Source organism: Lagopus leucura, unplaced genomic scaffold (genome assembly GCF_019238085.1).
Source record: "Lagopus leucura isolate 7727_CA_CO unplaced genomic scaffold, USGS_WTPT01 Super-Scaffold_100071, whole genome shotgun sequence".
NCBI lineage: Eukaryota > Metazoa > Chordata > Aves > Galliformes > Phasianidae > Lagopus > Lagopus leucura.
This window is the reverse complement of record NW_024962313.1, coordinates 971,848-984,649: the sequence shown is the minus strand read 5'-3', so window position 1 is coordinate 984,649 and position 12,802 is coordinate 971,848. Positions and strand designations below refer to the sequence as shown.

General features: G+C 52.9%; 3 protein-coding genes across 3 annotated transcripts in view; 2 read left to right on the top strand and 1 right to left on the bottom strand.

Annotated features, from left to right (window-relative positions):
* LOC122188581 (serine/threonine-protein kinase TAO3) overlaps nt 1–848 on the top strand; it is a 32,464-nt gene extending 31,616 nt beyond the window's left edge. Inside the window, exon 13 of the mRNA XM_042887005.1 lies at nt 116–848. Coding sequence (XP_042742939.1) covers nt 116–277 — 162 coding nt within the window. The 3' untranslated portion in view covers nt 278–848. The remainder of the gene's footprint in view (nt 1–115) is intronic.
* Nucleotides 849–2,733: 1,885 nt separating this feature from the next.
* Nucleotides 2,734–5,046, bottom strand: PEBP1 (phosphatidylethanolamine binding protein 1). The gene is made up of 4 exons (XM_042887026.1): nt 4,864–5,046; nt 4,653–4,762; nt 4,018–4,118; nt 2,734–3,611 (listed from the first exon to the last, which is right to left on the bottom strand). Exons 1-4 carry the CDS (start codon nt 4,996–4,998, stop codon nt 3,394–3,396), a joined length of 564 nt encoding a protein of 187 aa, XP_042742960.1. The 5' UTR covers nt 4,999–5,046; the 3' UTR covers nt 2,734–3,393.
* Nucleotides 5,047–5,648: 602 nt separating this feature from the next.
* Nucleotides 5,649–12,478, top strand: VSIG10 (V-set and immunoglobulin domain containing 10). The gene is made up of 8 exons (XM_042887056.1): nt 5,649–5,727; nt 6,162–6,446; nt 8,612–8,893; nt 9,545–9,832; nt 10,340–10,450; nt 10,807–10,819; nt 11,648–11,844; nt 11,962–12,478. Exons 1-8 carry the CDS (start codon nt 5,655–5,657, stop codon nt 12,030–12,032), a joined length of 1,320 nt encoding a protein of 439 aa, XP_042742990.1. The 5' UTR covers nt 5,649–5,654; the 3' UTR covers nt 12,033–12,478.
* Nucleotides 12,479–12,802: the final 324 nt, after the last annotated feature.

The following is a 12,802-nucleotide window of genomic DNA, read 5'->3' as shown; positions in this document are numbered from 1 at the left end:
GAGCAGCTGCTGCCTGAGTGCATGTAGCCGTAGTTGGTGCCCGGCAGGGGCCTGCAGAGGGCTGTGTGTGTTTGAGGGCGCTGCTGAGGGGCTGTGCTGGTTGTGCTTCTTGCAGATTGAAGAGGAGCTCGCCGCCCTCCAGAAGGAACGCAGCGAGAGGATCAAGTTTCTGTTGGAAAGGCAGGAGCGAGAGATTGAGACGTTTGACATGGAGAGCTTACGAATGGGCTTTGGGAATTTGGTCACATTAGATTATCCCAAGGAGGACTATAGATGAGACGAAATTTCTTGGCCATTTAACAAAAAAAAACAGACAAAATCAAACAAAATAGGTACAAAACTTGCAAAAGCAACATTCCCCATGTTAACGGGCGTGCTCTCTCTCTTTCTGTCTCTCTTACTGACATCGTGTCGGACTAGTGCCTGTATATTCTTACTCCATCAGGGGTCCCCTTTCCCCCTGTGTCAAGTCCCGGTGCAGGACGGCTCCTGGCGGTCTTTTCCATAGTATGTCACAGTATTGATGTCTCTGTGCAATGATTAAAAATGTTTCAGTGAAAAACTTTGGAGACGATTTTAATGGAGAAAAAAAAAAAAAAAAAAAAAACAAAAAAAAAAAAACCCAAACCCAAGTGGATGTTTGTTGCTTTGGAGCAATCACTCATTTTTCCACCAATCTCTGAAAGTACAAGCAAAAAAAAAAATATAAGTGATAGATACAAACCCAGGGGGAGAGAGACGAAATCCGCAGCCTTACCTTAACTAGCTGCTGCATAATTTTATTTTATTTTTATTTTTTTGGTATTTATTCATCAGGAATAATGAAAATAATAATAAGAAAAATTTTATTAAAGATTGTGAAAAAAAAAAAAAAAAAATTTTAAATTTTTTAAAAGAACAAAAAAAAAAAAAAAAAAAAAAAAAAAAAACACCACCAACCACGGAATCGTGCTGTACATATCAGTGGTGACATATTATTACTTTGTGGGGGAGGGGGGTGGGCGAAGACCTGGCGCTTTGTAGGAGCACTGTGCCAGGCGGGGCGGCCCTCGCTCCTCGGCGTTACTCTTGATTGTATCATAAACCATTTTCTGCTGTCGCGGAGAATGTCGAATACACTTAGAAACGAGCCCGCGGGATCCCAGTAGCACAAATTGGGCTTTGTCAAATCGTGTATTTTGTGTATAGAAGGAATTTAAGGAGAGCTTTTACTTATTTTCATATTGTATTTTAACTGTTTCTCTGATCAGAAATTTTTTTACTTCTTTCCTCCCCTTTTCCCTCCCCCTCCTCCCTTCCGCTTCAGTCCCTGCAGTTCGGCGCTGTCTCTCACACCATCCCCGCTCCTTTCTTTTCTCTTTCTTTTGGTCCATCCTATTGCTTTATTTTCTGATGTTTCTGTTCCTCTCCCGAATCCTCCCCCGGTCTCCCATGATTTCAGTCATAAATATCGCATTACTCACACTTTCAAACTGTGTATTTTCTTACAATAAAAAAAAAAAAAAGATGGAAAAAAAAAAAAAAAATAAAAAAAAACCGACAAAACAAACAAAAAAAAAAGGCTTTACTTCTTTTGCATGCACTTTAAATAAAAAAAAAAACGAAAAACTTAAAAAAAAGCAACAAGGAAAACAAAACAGCAAAAAAAAAAAACAAAAACGTTTTTCAGGTTCAAAGGAAGAGCATGAGTAACTGTCAGAGCTTTTAATTATATTTGTAAATAAAAGTGTTCATCACAGTGCCTCGCTGTCTCTTTGGGGGAGCAGTGGCTCATGGCCTGGCCCTGGGCTGGGGGGGGATGCGTTCAGACTGCTGCATTGCTGCTCATGTCTTTATTTTATGCCTTTCTTCCAGTCTGAACTGGCTCAGCTCTTGGGATCTGCACCCTCTGCTGTTTTTGTTGTAGATCTTGGTGTGTTCAGTTGGGGCTTTCCCCTGAAAGCTTCCTTGCTGGGAGGACCTGTGCCTGTGATGCTCTGCCTGTGGCACCCCGCCACCAGCTGGCACTGTGCTTCGGGTCTGGCTGTGCTGCCTTCCAGGTATGGAGCTGCAATGCTGGGTTGGGTTCCCACCCTGGGGGCAAACTATGAGGTAACTCTGATTTCCACAGGGCATTGCTACAAGGTGCTGAAGTTGGTAATGCACGTCTGTCTTTCACACCCCTTAAAAACAGGTCCTTTGAGACAATGAAGCAGTTAAAAGGAGGAGGAAGGCTTCCAGTTGTGTGAAGCGGTTACATTGTCCTCATCTTTTTTAAAACCAAGCCTGTGATTTGAATCCAGGTTTGTTTCCTGCCCCAAGGGCTCAGGAAATAACACCAGGCCTGGCTGCTGGAAGAGCAGCAACCAGTGTACCCTGCAGCAGGGCTGGGATGCATCTTCAGGCGTGTAATGCTGATGGCAGTGCATGTCACAGGAGGTGAAACCTGCACTCAAGTGAGCAAATGCTGCCCCACTTGCTGCAATGAATGCATTAGCAATAGGTAACAGGCTGTAGACTACCCTGCACCACCGTGAGGTGAGTGAGGCACGGGCTTCTGGGATGTGCCTGCCTTGCACTTTGCTCCTCAAGCCCAGGAAGTGCTAAGGCAACTGCCAGGATGGTGGAGCTCCCAGCACAAGGCTCCAGCCTCTCCTTGCACACCAGAAGAGGAACCTTGCTACATCACACTGCTCCTCTAAGTGCTCCCCTCTTCCCCCTCCCTCCCCCAAGAAGACAACCACACTGTCCATCCACCTTGCAAAGTGTTTAATTGCACTGTGAGCAACACCAGGTCACAACAGAAGTTGAGCAAAGCAAAGCCTCTCAGCTTTGAGTGGAAACACAGATCAGAAAGTAGTGCTATAAACCAGAGTCCCTACCTCATTCTACTAATTAGTGGTTCACATTATTGGAGGCACCGGCCAAATACTTGCAAGAGAGAAAAAAAATGCAGTTTCCTTTATAGACTGCTGCCCTCTCCCCTTCTGGAAAGAGAAGGCTTCGCAGTCAGAAGTGGTTCTCTACCCACACTGCTGCTGCATGACACCGTTTTAACACAGTAGAGACACTCTGAAGTGGCACTGAGTCACAAAGGCTTAGGCTTCCCTTGAGCAGGTTGGCCTTGGGGGCTGCTCTCACAGGGTCAGCTTTTCAGAAGCCTATTTAGCTATGGCCTGTACCTACAGGAGCCAGCTGGAGCACAATGCACAGCCAGACCGCTCTGACACCAAAGCAGATTCACTTCACAGAGATCGGTGGGGTTATGGTTCGAGTTACGGCTCAAGTTGTCAGTGCAGGAGCAGCTGGGTTCTCAGCTCACCAGGCAAACAAAACTACAGAGAAATGCTGAGACAAGACCGGTCTCCAGGGGAACGGAGAATGCAGCACAGTGCGTGGTCAGGTCCCTTCTCCCTACTTCCCAGACAGCTGCTCATAGAGTTTCGGAACGTAGTCATCCCACTCTGCCTGGTAGCAAGTGCCAGCCACCGGCACCCCCAGCTCATACTTGCTGCGGAAAGCTGCTACCTTGAACTTCCCTCGCTTGTCGCCAGAGCGATTGGACAGGATGGGCTCATTGCAGGCCAGCTGCTTCGGCTGCTCGTACACCAGCCACACGTAGCGGTGCAGCCCTGCAGGGATGAGACAGCATTACAAGTGCACCTCGCTTGGACTTCCAGGGTTGAAGGGTTGAAGTGACCCCAGCTCAGGAAAGAAGCATGTGTCCACCCGAGGATTGCTGGCAGCTGATACCACCATTCCCTGGGATAAGAGTGACTGAGCTAAATGAGCTTAAGGGAGGTATCTTGAGATGCCTGAACGGCTCACGTCACACCTGTGCTCCTTCTGGCTACTGAATGCAGGCACAGCCCCTCAACAGACGCAGAAGGGGTGGTGCTGCTAACTCCTGACCAGGCTCGGGTTTAGATGCAAGTGGACCCGTGGGCCACTTCTGCAGCACTGTGCTCCCCTCCAAGCCCACATTCACCCACCCACACCACCACCAGGCCCGAGGCACTGCTGCAGGCAGGCACCCACCTGTTCCTTTAGGGGGCCCCGAGCCCACGTAGTCTGACAGCACGGTCCCGCTCCCCACATCGTTACCTTTCATGTTGGTCACCAGGAAGTGATGCCATTCTCTGAAAGAAGGTTAAAAAACTAAAAATAAAACAATCAGGCTGCACAACAACCCCCAGGTACGACCTTCCTCTGCTCCAAGCAGCTGTTTTCCTGTGGGCTCAGCGTACGAGAACCAAATCTAACTGCTGCCATTTCTAATTCGTTAAACCCAAAGAGCACTGGGAGCTCAGTGCCTGCTGCAGGGCTCACAGCCCATTGGGCAGCATCCATCCTGCCCTGCAGCACCAGCACCCACCTCTGAGCCCAGAAGCGAGTGCTGCGTGCGTTCCTGAGCCTGAGCTGAGGGCGAGCTGCTCCCTCGCTGCACTGACAGCCCTGATTTCAATTCCTGCACGCAGCACAACGAGCAGCAGATCTGTGCCACTTCGAGCTACTGGCAGAAACGGCAGAATCAGCTGCTCTGCCTCGCACTGTGCAGGTCTATGAGGACAGATACAAGGGCAGAGCGCATCCTCTGCCTCCTGCCAGCCGCTCGGTCCAAAAGCAACGCTCCATTTTCCGCAGATTCGATAGGAAATCATAAACGCCATTACCTGAACTTCGGATCCTTCCGACTGGGCGCATCGGGGTCGGTGAGCACCAGGGTGTAGAGCTTGTGGGGATCACAGCCCTCCCACTCGATGCTGGTGGGCCGGTGCTGCACCTGAAGGACCGGCAGCGTCACCACGCGGCTCGTCCCGCCCCGCTCCCGGCAAAGCCCCGAAGCCCCCGCCATGTTGAACGGCCGCAGCCCCCCCCGCTCACCTGCGTAGGGGTGAGCACCTTGCCCAGCTCATCTATCTCCACGGAGCCGTACTTGACGCGCAGCGGGTGCGCGGGTTTCTGCTCCACCTCGCTCAGGCTCAGCGGCCCGTCCCACAGCCCCAGCTCCACCGGCATGGCCGCTCCGCGCTCTGCACCCGTGCTGCGCGACAGCCGCGCCGCACGATCGCCGCTGCCCTTCGCCCTCCCCCCCCGGCTCCCTTCCCCCGCTCCGCTCCTATTGGCTGCGGCGGCGCCGCGCTCCGCTCCCATTGGCTGCCGGCCCCCCCTCCTTCCCCCTCTCCGGTCTTTAGGGCGCCCCCAGGTGGCGGAGCTGCGTCGCGCTCCTCCGCGTCGCAGGGCCCCGAGGGCATCGGCCGGGGAGCGGCGCCGCTGCGCTGTGCTTACGGGCAATAAACTCTGGGGGCACGCCAGGTAAGCGTGGCGCACGGCCGTTAATCCCTGACGATACAAAGTGTCCCACGCTGAGCTGTAAACGTGGGCTGTGGCTGCGAGCGAGCATTGCGCCGATCGCCCCGAGCAGCTCTCGGCCTTAGCCCGGCAGAGAATCGCCTTATTTGTGGCACTGGGGAGCCGCTTGTGGGGCCTCGCACAAAATCGAGCCCTCTCTCCTCCCCGCACGGCCGGCCCGCCCCGCCGTCCTCGTTCCACAGCGACGAGGCCCGAGGAGCTGTAAGATGGCCGTAAAGCAGCGCCGCGCCGCGCGGAGGGGCGCCCAACATGGCGGCGGCGGCGGCCGGGGGCGCTCAAAATGGCGGCCGGGGGCGGCCAAGATGGCGGCGGGCAGCCACCGGGTGTCCCGTCAGCGGGGGTGGCGGCGGCGACGGCCGGGCACCAGAGGGAGAGGTGAGGGCGGAGGGCGGATCGCGCCGCCTCCAGGCGGGTCCATCCTCAGCAGGAGGTGCCGGAGGAGGCGGACGGCGATGTGGTTCCGCGGCGGGACGGCGCTGGCCGGGCTGCTGGTCGCGCTGTGTGTGTGGGTGCGGATGCCGCGCCGCAGCGCCGCAGGTACGGGAGGAGGGGCGGCCTGAGGGATCTGAGCGCAGCGCTGCGCTGCGGCTGTGGAAGCACAGCTGCGGGCGGCCGAGCAGAAATCCGAGGGTTTTTCTTCCTAAATCACCTTTCCTTCTGAATTCTCATCCGCCTTCAGCAGGGTTGCTGCCCTCGGACTTAGAAAGGCCCTCCCCGCTGGGTTCTGGTTGGACGGGACGTGAGGAGCTTGAGGAAGGGGCTTCGTGTGTCCCCCCCCCGTGCCTAACGCTCTGCCTTCTGTTTTGCAGGAACAACAGAAGTGGTGTTTGGGAAGGTGGGAGGAAGCATCCTCCTCTTGTGCCGCAATGTCTCCAAAGAGGCCACTGAGGTGCTGTGGTTCCAGGGGGACCCGCGCTCTTTTCCCCCGCTCTTCTCCTCGAGGGTCGCCTTCCCCCCAGACGTCCGCTTCTCCCTGGTGGACAACAGCTCTCTGCGCATCTCAGAGCTGCGGCTGCAGGACGAGGGCAACTACACTTGTAAGGAAGTGCTGAACAAGACAGACCACGAGCACAGAGTCCAGCTCCTGGTAGCCAGTAAGTCTGTCCCAGAATTTCCACCCCTAGGTCGCACAGGTCCCGTTTCCATTCCTTATCCATTTTCCTAGAATTCTTCATAGGCCTGGGCTGCATCCTGCTGTCCTCCCTGCCAACCGTAGGGTTTGAAAGAGGGAAAGGCTGCTGCCAGTTCTGCTTCATTGCCAATCTGTGCTTTACCAGCTCTTGCTTTTCTTGTTGATCTTTCTGTCAACATTTGCAGAGTGATGGCTATTTTCTGTTTGCGTTCAGGGTGTTGCTTTGTCGGTGTTTGTTGACAGGTATGTGTTGTAAAAGTACCTGTTCTGTACAGATTAAATCTCTGAACGTTTGCACAGGTGAAAATTCCCTTCCTGGGGCAAGGAACCTGCAGACAGAGTCGGAGGGTCACAGGGGCTGGACTGAAGGAATCAAACCTTAGGCTGCTAGATGGATAGATAGATAGATAGATAAATAGAGAATGTGGTTGGCTTAGAGCTTAGAAATGGGAGCCCTAAATCTAGAGCAGTGAAGCAAAATGCTCGTGAGCAAAAGATATCAACGAGCAGCAGTGCTGCTGACACTCACCATTTCTGAGAGTCACTCAAAATCTGAGTTGTTTCCACAGTGATTGTGTGCAGATGGTGGAATCATTACGATTGGAAGGATCACTGAGATCATGTAGTCCAACCACCAATTGGTTCTGAAATTGGTTTGTTAATGTGTGACTTGTCAGTTAATTTCCAAAGGTCACGCAGGTGCTGTGCACCACTGGAGTCTCCTTAAGCAGGTGGGAAAGAGATTTCTAGTGATGCTTAAGGCCAGTAAAAGCAACATCAGCACAGGCTAAAAGTTGAAGCTTATCAACATAATGTTAGAAGCAAGTACCCATTTTTTTCATGCTCTCTGTTGCTGGCCATGGGAGCAGCTTGGCCAGGGCTGCTGTGAACCTCAGGTACAGACACAACATCGCCCAGGATCTTCAGGCTTTGTGTGGAAGTTAGCAGTTGACACGTCATACTGGATGTACCAAAAAGTTTTCTTTGTGCTTAAAACAGCGCTCTGGCTGCGCCCACCTTTCAATGCAGGGCAGTTTGTGGTGTCTCAGGCTGACATTTTGCTCTTGTTAACCACAGCCAATGTTCACAGTCAGTTATGAGACCACCCCAGAGCTGGAATAGAGGAAGTGCCATAGGAAAATCTCTTGCCACAATTGGGTGTTTTCAGAGCTCATAAAAGGTGCATGTATATTGTTCCTGGAAAGCCAAGCCCTCAGAAGGTATTGTTGCAGCTCACGTGGGTTTTTGCCATGATTTTTTTCCCGTTTGATCCAAATTGTGTGGATCCAGTCACTTGAAAAACGCTTTACAAAATAAGCATAACTCATCCCTCTCTGACACCTTTTCTTTGGAGCTTTCTTTGGCAGCATCTCTCAGTCTTGTTGAGCATTGTAGCAGGTGAGCCAGCTGCAGGGACACTGCACTTCTTCTGCCTGGATCAGAGTCCAGAATCCCTCTGGCTGTTAAACAGACGTGTGTGTATTTGCATATGGGTGTGTATGTGCAAAAGTTTCTCCACCAAAATCCTACTCTTGGGCAGCCCCAGAAATGTGAAGAAACCAGACGATGGGGGAGAGGCATGAAGTCCAGCTGCATGAAACGTGAGCTCTGCTCTGCCTGAGGGGGCTGCTCTTGTGTTTCTGTTGGCTTCTGCCCCATCTTGCCTTTAGTTGTTTCTGTATTTAAATAGCAAACTCTCGGTTACCCGATGGTCGGCCCTGGCGTGAACCCAGCAGTGCCTTACCCACCTCCCTTCTCTTGGAGTTTGTCCCCACTGCTGCAGTGTGATGTGAGCATAGCACAGCAAGGGGCTGAGCGAGGCAGTGTGACCCCACGCAGCAGTGACAGCTGTCTCCAAAAGAGACTGTGGCAAAGATGTGTCCTTCCCCTGTGTTGTAGTGGTTGCTGTGATACTTCTTGCAAAGCAGCCTCCTGCTTTGTCCCTCTTGGCTGTCTCAGTTATGCTCCCCTGAGGCAGTGGTGCGCCGATCAGGGGGAAACGCAGGCAGGGAACCCATGGAGAGTTTCAAGGGGAATGATTGCAAAGCTAAGCTTTCTCTGAGGTTCCAGCCCTGGGACACCAAGTGACTCGGATATGTTTCTAACTGCGTGACCTTCTTGCTACAGATCCACCACGTTCCACCCCAAAGTGCTGGGCTGAGAGCTCCTCCTCGGGGCTGATGCTGCAGCTGTTTTGCAGTTGGCCTGGGGGGTATCCCCACCCCACCCTGCACTGGCAAGAAGAGGGGCACGATCTGGAGAACTCCAGCTGGCTCATCAGCTCCACAAGCTCCTCAGACACCCACGTGGAAACACTGAACAGCTCCTACCTCTCCCACCGCAAAGTGTTCAAGTGTGTTGGGAGCCACGTTGTGAAGCAGGAGGAGCCTGCATGCTCTGTGGAGATAAGTAAGTTGGTTTCTTCACCGTATTAATGATTAATGGTGGGGTAGACAGGTATCCTGATCGTTCTCTGCCCTCCAGAGCCAGTCTTGCTGGTTCTTGCAGCAGGGGAGGGATGCAAACAAGGCAGCCTGACAAGATTTGGCTGTGCAGAGGTGACTGCACGAGGCACAGAAGTCCTACAGGTGAGATCTAGCGTGGCAGAGTTGTTGTTGAGTCGTGTTTTGGGTTGACAAATCCCCATGCACCAACCTTTTCTCCTATGCAAACACTCATACCTGTGTCCAGAACAGAAAACATGAACCAGTGATTTGAGTGCCTTGCTCAGCTTGAGTTTAAATGTACTGGGGCTGGGTTTATGTCAGAATGGTTTTGTGTGTCCCCAGCCCCCTGGGCTGCCCTTCTCCTCTGCCATATTCCTCCTGGCTGCCCTCCAGGTGTTGTCCTCTGTCGATATAAATGCAGGTGTCAAAAATGGGAAAAGTGAGAGTTGCTCATATCACATAATATCATATCACTCCATGGAAGGCTGCTCGAGTCTCAACCTGCATGTTTTCCTCTGTTAATGATTACTAATCAGTCGGATGGCTGACAGATTGTTATGTTTAACTCTTCCATCTCTTCCTTGACTGTTTCTTTCCTTCTGGGCTGGTTCAGAAGTCCCCTCGTTGGAATTGGAGCCCCCAAAGACCTGTTTTGTGGGTGACAACGTGACCCTGACGTGCCGTGTGACCGAGAGCGTGCCTGCAGCAAGACTCACCTGGCTGCGGGGCATCACCCAGCCAGAGATCGAACCTGGAGGGAGGTACTTCATTGCCCAGGAGGGCAACGTGTCCCACCTCACCATCCAGAACTGCTCCCAGGGCATCGATGGGGGCTGTTACATCTGCAAAGCACAGAACCCCGTGGGGCTGCGGGAGGTGTTCGTCTGCCTGACGGTGAAGCGTGAGTAGGGCTGCCTGGGGTTGCTGTGGCTGGGAATGTAAGGAAAGCAGGGACACAGCTCATGGCAAGTGCTGGAGAGCCCCTGTGGGGCTGCATGTGTCACTGATTGTCTGTGATACTTTTTGTGCTTTCACTGCAAGCGAGGTGTGGGACTGGGTCTTCTCGTCCCAGAGTTAAAAGCCTCCATTCCTCTCACCTTGGTGTATTGGGCCTGAGAGAGGAGCACAGCTGCTCCTTGGTCCTTCCTGTTGATGCTGGGGGCAGAGGAGCTCTCAAGCAGCAACAAGCAGGAGCGGATTTGTTTTCACAAAAACCTTGCAGTGTTGTTTTCCATGTCAATGAAGCATGGTTGTTTCATCATACGAGCACACCTTGTGTGGTGGTGGGACTGTAGGAATGGGGGGAAATCAGAGCAGTGCAGCACTGAGACCTCTGTTATTTGAACATCCTTGGCATCCATCCATGTCCCAGCGACAAGTTGGCCTCTTGTGTTTCCCTTTTCTGCAGAACCAACAAACATAGTTGGAGTTGTGGGTGCGGTGGTGGTCCTGTCCCTGATGGCTGTCCTCACCATCTCCGGGGTTGTCTTGTACTACAATCCTCTCTTGTGCCTCAGAGGTAGGAGCTCTCTGTGCAAGCCACGGGGTAGAGAGGAATTTTCCCTAACCTACCTGCCCTTCCTGTTGTGTTGGAGTCAGCTACTGACTACCCCCAGCTCTTGGGCATCATCGTGCTCCTGGTAAGGAGCCCATCCTCACTGAAGGAACTAGGCTGGAACACAAGGCCCTTCCATGGCTGGATGCTTCAAGTATCTTGCCCTGAGCTCCTGCAGGGAGCTGTGCAGAGCCATTCCTACTCTTCCCTTTCCTTCCGAGCTCCTATGCACAGCTGGTAGGATCTGCACAGCAAAACCAGCAGCTGCTGTGGGATTGGTTTCTAACACTCCCTTCTCTCTTCCCTTCTCTCCCATTTAGGTGCTGCATTCAGGTAAGTTGCTTTTCCTCAGTCTGGTTTGTTAGCCTAGCATCCTGGCAGCCATGATCTCCAGTAGAGCAGAACAGAGCTGTTCTTAGGTGAAAGTGGAAGGGTTCAGCATGGCTGGGTGAGGCTTGGTGTGGGTGAGGGAGCAGGAGAATGAGGGGAACACTTGTCACTGCCTCTGGGCATGCAGAGGTGTCCTGTTAGCATGGGGGAAGGCTGTGCAGGAGAGCTTCTCCATGGTGCAGGTGAGCCCTAAAACTTGGTGTGTAGAGTGAAATGGCAATCTGCTTCTCTGCATGGGTGTCTGCACTGTGTTCTCTTCCTTTGGGGGGACTGTCTGAGAGCTGCATGTAAGCGAGTACTTCTGTGGGGATTCTGCTGCACTGGATTTCTTCTCTGCTTCCTGCTGTCACCACTCCTGGCCCTGCTCCCTCTCCTTGCCCTTGTTGGTTCTGTTCCCACAGCTGTGATGCTGCAGCACAATAGAGAAGACTATTCTGAGTGCCTCCAGTTCCCCATGTGTGCAGGAGGGGAGGATGACTCTGTTCAGGAGGGGTTCTTGCAGTGTAGTACAGGACTGTTGATGAGATGGTTGGACGACTTTGGAAGACGAATGGGAAGCAGTGCAGAATGCTGTTGGTGCTGTTGCTGCCAGCAGGGTGTGAAACCAGTTTTTCTTCAAACGCAGTTCGTGCAGGGTTGGAAGAGTCTGTCCAAATGGGTGGTTGTGGTGTATGGAGTTGTCAAGGCCAGGGGAGATGCAGACTGGAGGAACAGGGTCGGGAGAAGCTGTTCTCAGCATCAGCCCACCTCCCCTCGCTCTGCTGTTGACAGGAGCCAGGACTCTGATGACGTCTTAGTGCTGGTGGACTCGGGAGATGATGATGATGATGATGATGATGATGATGATGATGATGATGATGAAAGGAATGGGGAAGAGAACACGGGGGGCAGCTCCAACAAGCAGGAGGTGATGGCGCTGGTCAATGGGAACAGCATCCAGGCTGCTTATCTCAACTGCCCGACAGAAGGTGAGCGCTGGTGCCTGCCTGCTGGCTGGGTTTGGGGGCTGGAGCAACAAAGAGGGGGAAAGAACTGTTGTCTGGTTTGCTGACTCTTGCTGAGGTGCTGCTCTGTGCCCTGTGTAGGTGACGAGGGCGAGCTGCACAGCGTGGTTCCTCTTCAGAAGACAAATGGAAAAGACGCACAAGGCACATAACCTCCATGCCTTGTTATGGAAATGCACAAAGCTCCAGCTGGAAGCCCAGCACCAAACGTCCTCGTTGCCTTGTGGCTGAGCACAGGCTGTTCGTGTCCTGCAGCCATCTGGTTCAGCCAGAGCACCCCTCTTCCTTCTCCACTCCCCCAGCTTTCACTCCACCCTTCCAGCCTTGTTTCTCCCTTTCTTCTCTCTTTTCCTGTTCCTCTTTGTCTCAGATACCCTTCTTAACAAGGTGCCACCCAGCGCAGGAGCAGAGTTCAGCAAATAGGTGCCAGTGGCCTGCTCATCTCAGTGCATGTCAGCCTTGGCTACGATGTGGGGTTTCAGCTCAGTCACTGCCAGCAATGCCAGAGCTGGGGGGAGCACATGGAGAACGTTGCCTTGAGGCCACCAAGTGGCTGTGCCAGGATGATGGAAGAAGCAATTGGAGGATGGGGCAGGATGGGGGGTTGGGGTGGGGATGCTGACTTTCCAAGGAGACTTAATTGTTTTTATTATAAATAATTGTTTTGGTTTTTTTTTTCCCAAGACCTGCACTGTTTTCTTGGGCCCACAGTGAGGGTGGGACTCAGAGGGGTGGGAGCATACAGGAGGAGAGTGAGGGATGGATAAAGCCCTGCAGGGGTGAGCAGAGGGGTGGGAGCACACACACAGGGAATGGTGGGGATCTGAGTGCACCTGGGGGAACAGAGGGGAGCTGAAGATGGGGGGGGGGGGGGGGGGAAAATATGGAGAAGAGCTGTGTGTGCACTGTGGGAGGGAGCTGA

Excerpts from the sequence above, each read along its gene's own strand:
- VSIG10 (XM_042887056.1), top strand. The coding sequence starts at position 5,655 with ATGGCGGCGGGCAGCCACCGGGTGTCCCGTCAGCGGGGGTGGCGGCGG. Across the intron at positions 6,447-8,611 it reads AGTCCAGCTCCTGGTAGCCA|ATCCACCACGTTCCACCCCA; the intron begins GTAAGTCTGTCC and ends TTCTTGCTACAG. Across the intron at positions 11,845-11,961 it reads TCTCAACTGCCCGACAGAAG|GTGACGAGGGCGAGCTGCAC; the intron begins GTGAGCGCTGGT and ends TGCCCTGTGTAG.
- PEBP1 (XM_042887026.1), bottom strand. The coding sequence starts at position 4,998 with ATGCCGGTGGAGCTGGGGCTGTGGGACGGGCCGCTGAGCCTGAGCGAG. Across the intron at positions 4,119-4,652 it reads CGGAAGGATCCGAAGTTCAG|AGAATGGCATCACTTCCTGG; the intron begins GTAATGGCGTTT and ends ACCTTCTTTCAG. Across the intron at positions 3,612-4,017 it reads GGGGCCCCCTAAAGGAACAG|GGCTGCACCGCTACGTGTGG; the intron begins GTGGGTGCCTGC and ends TCATCCCTGCAG.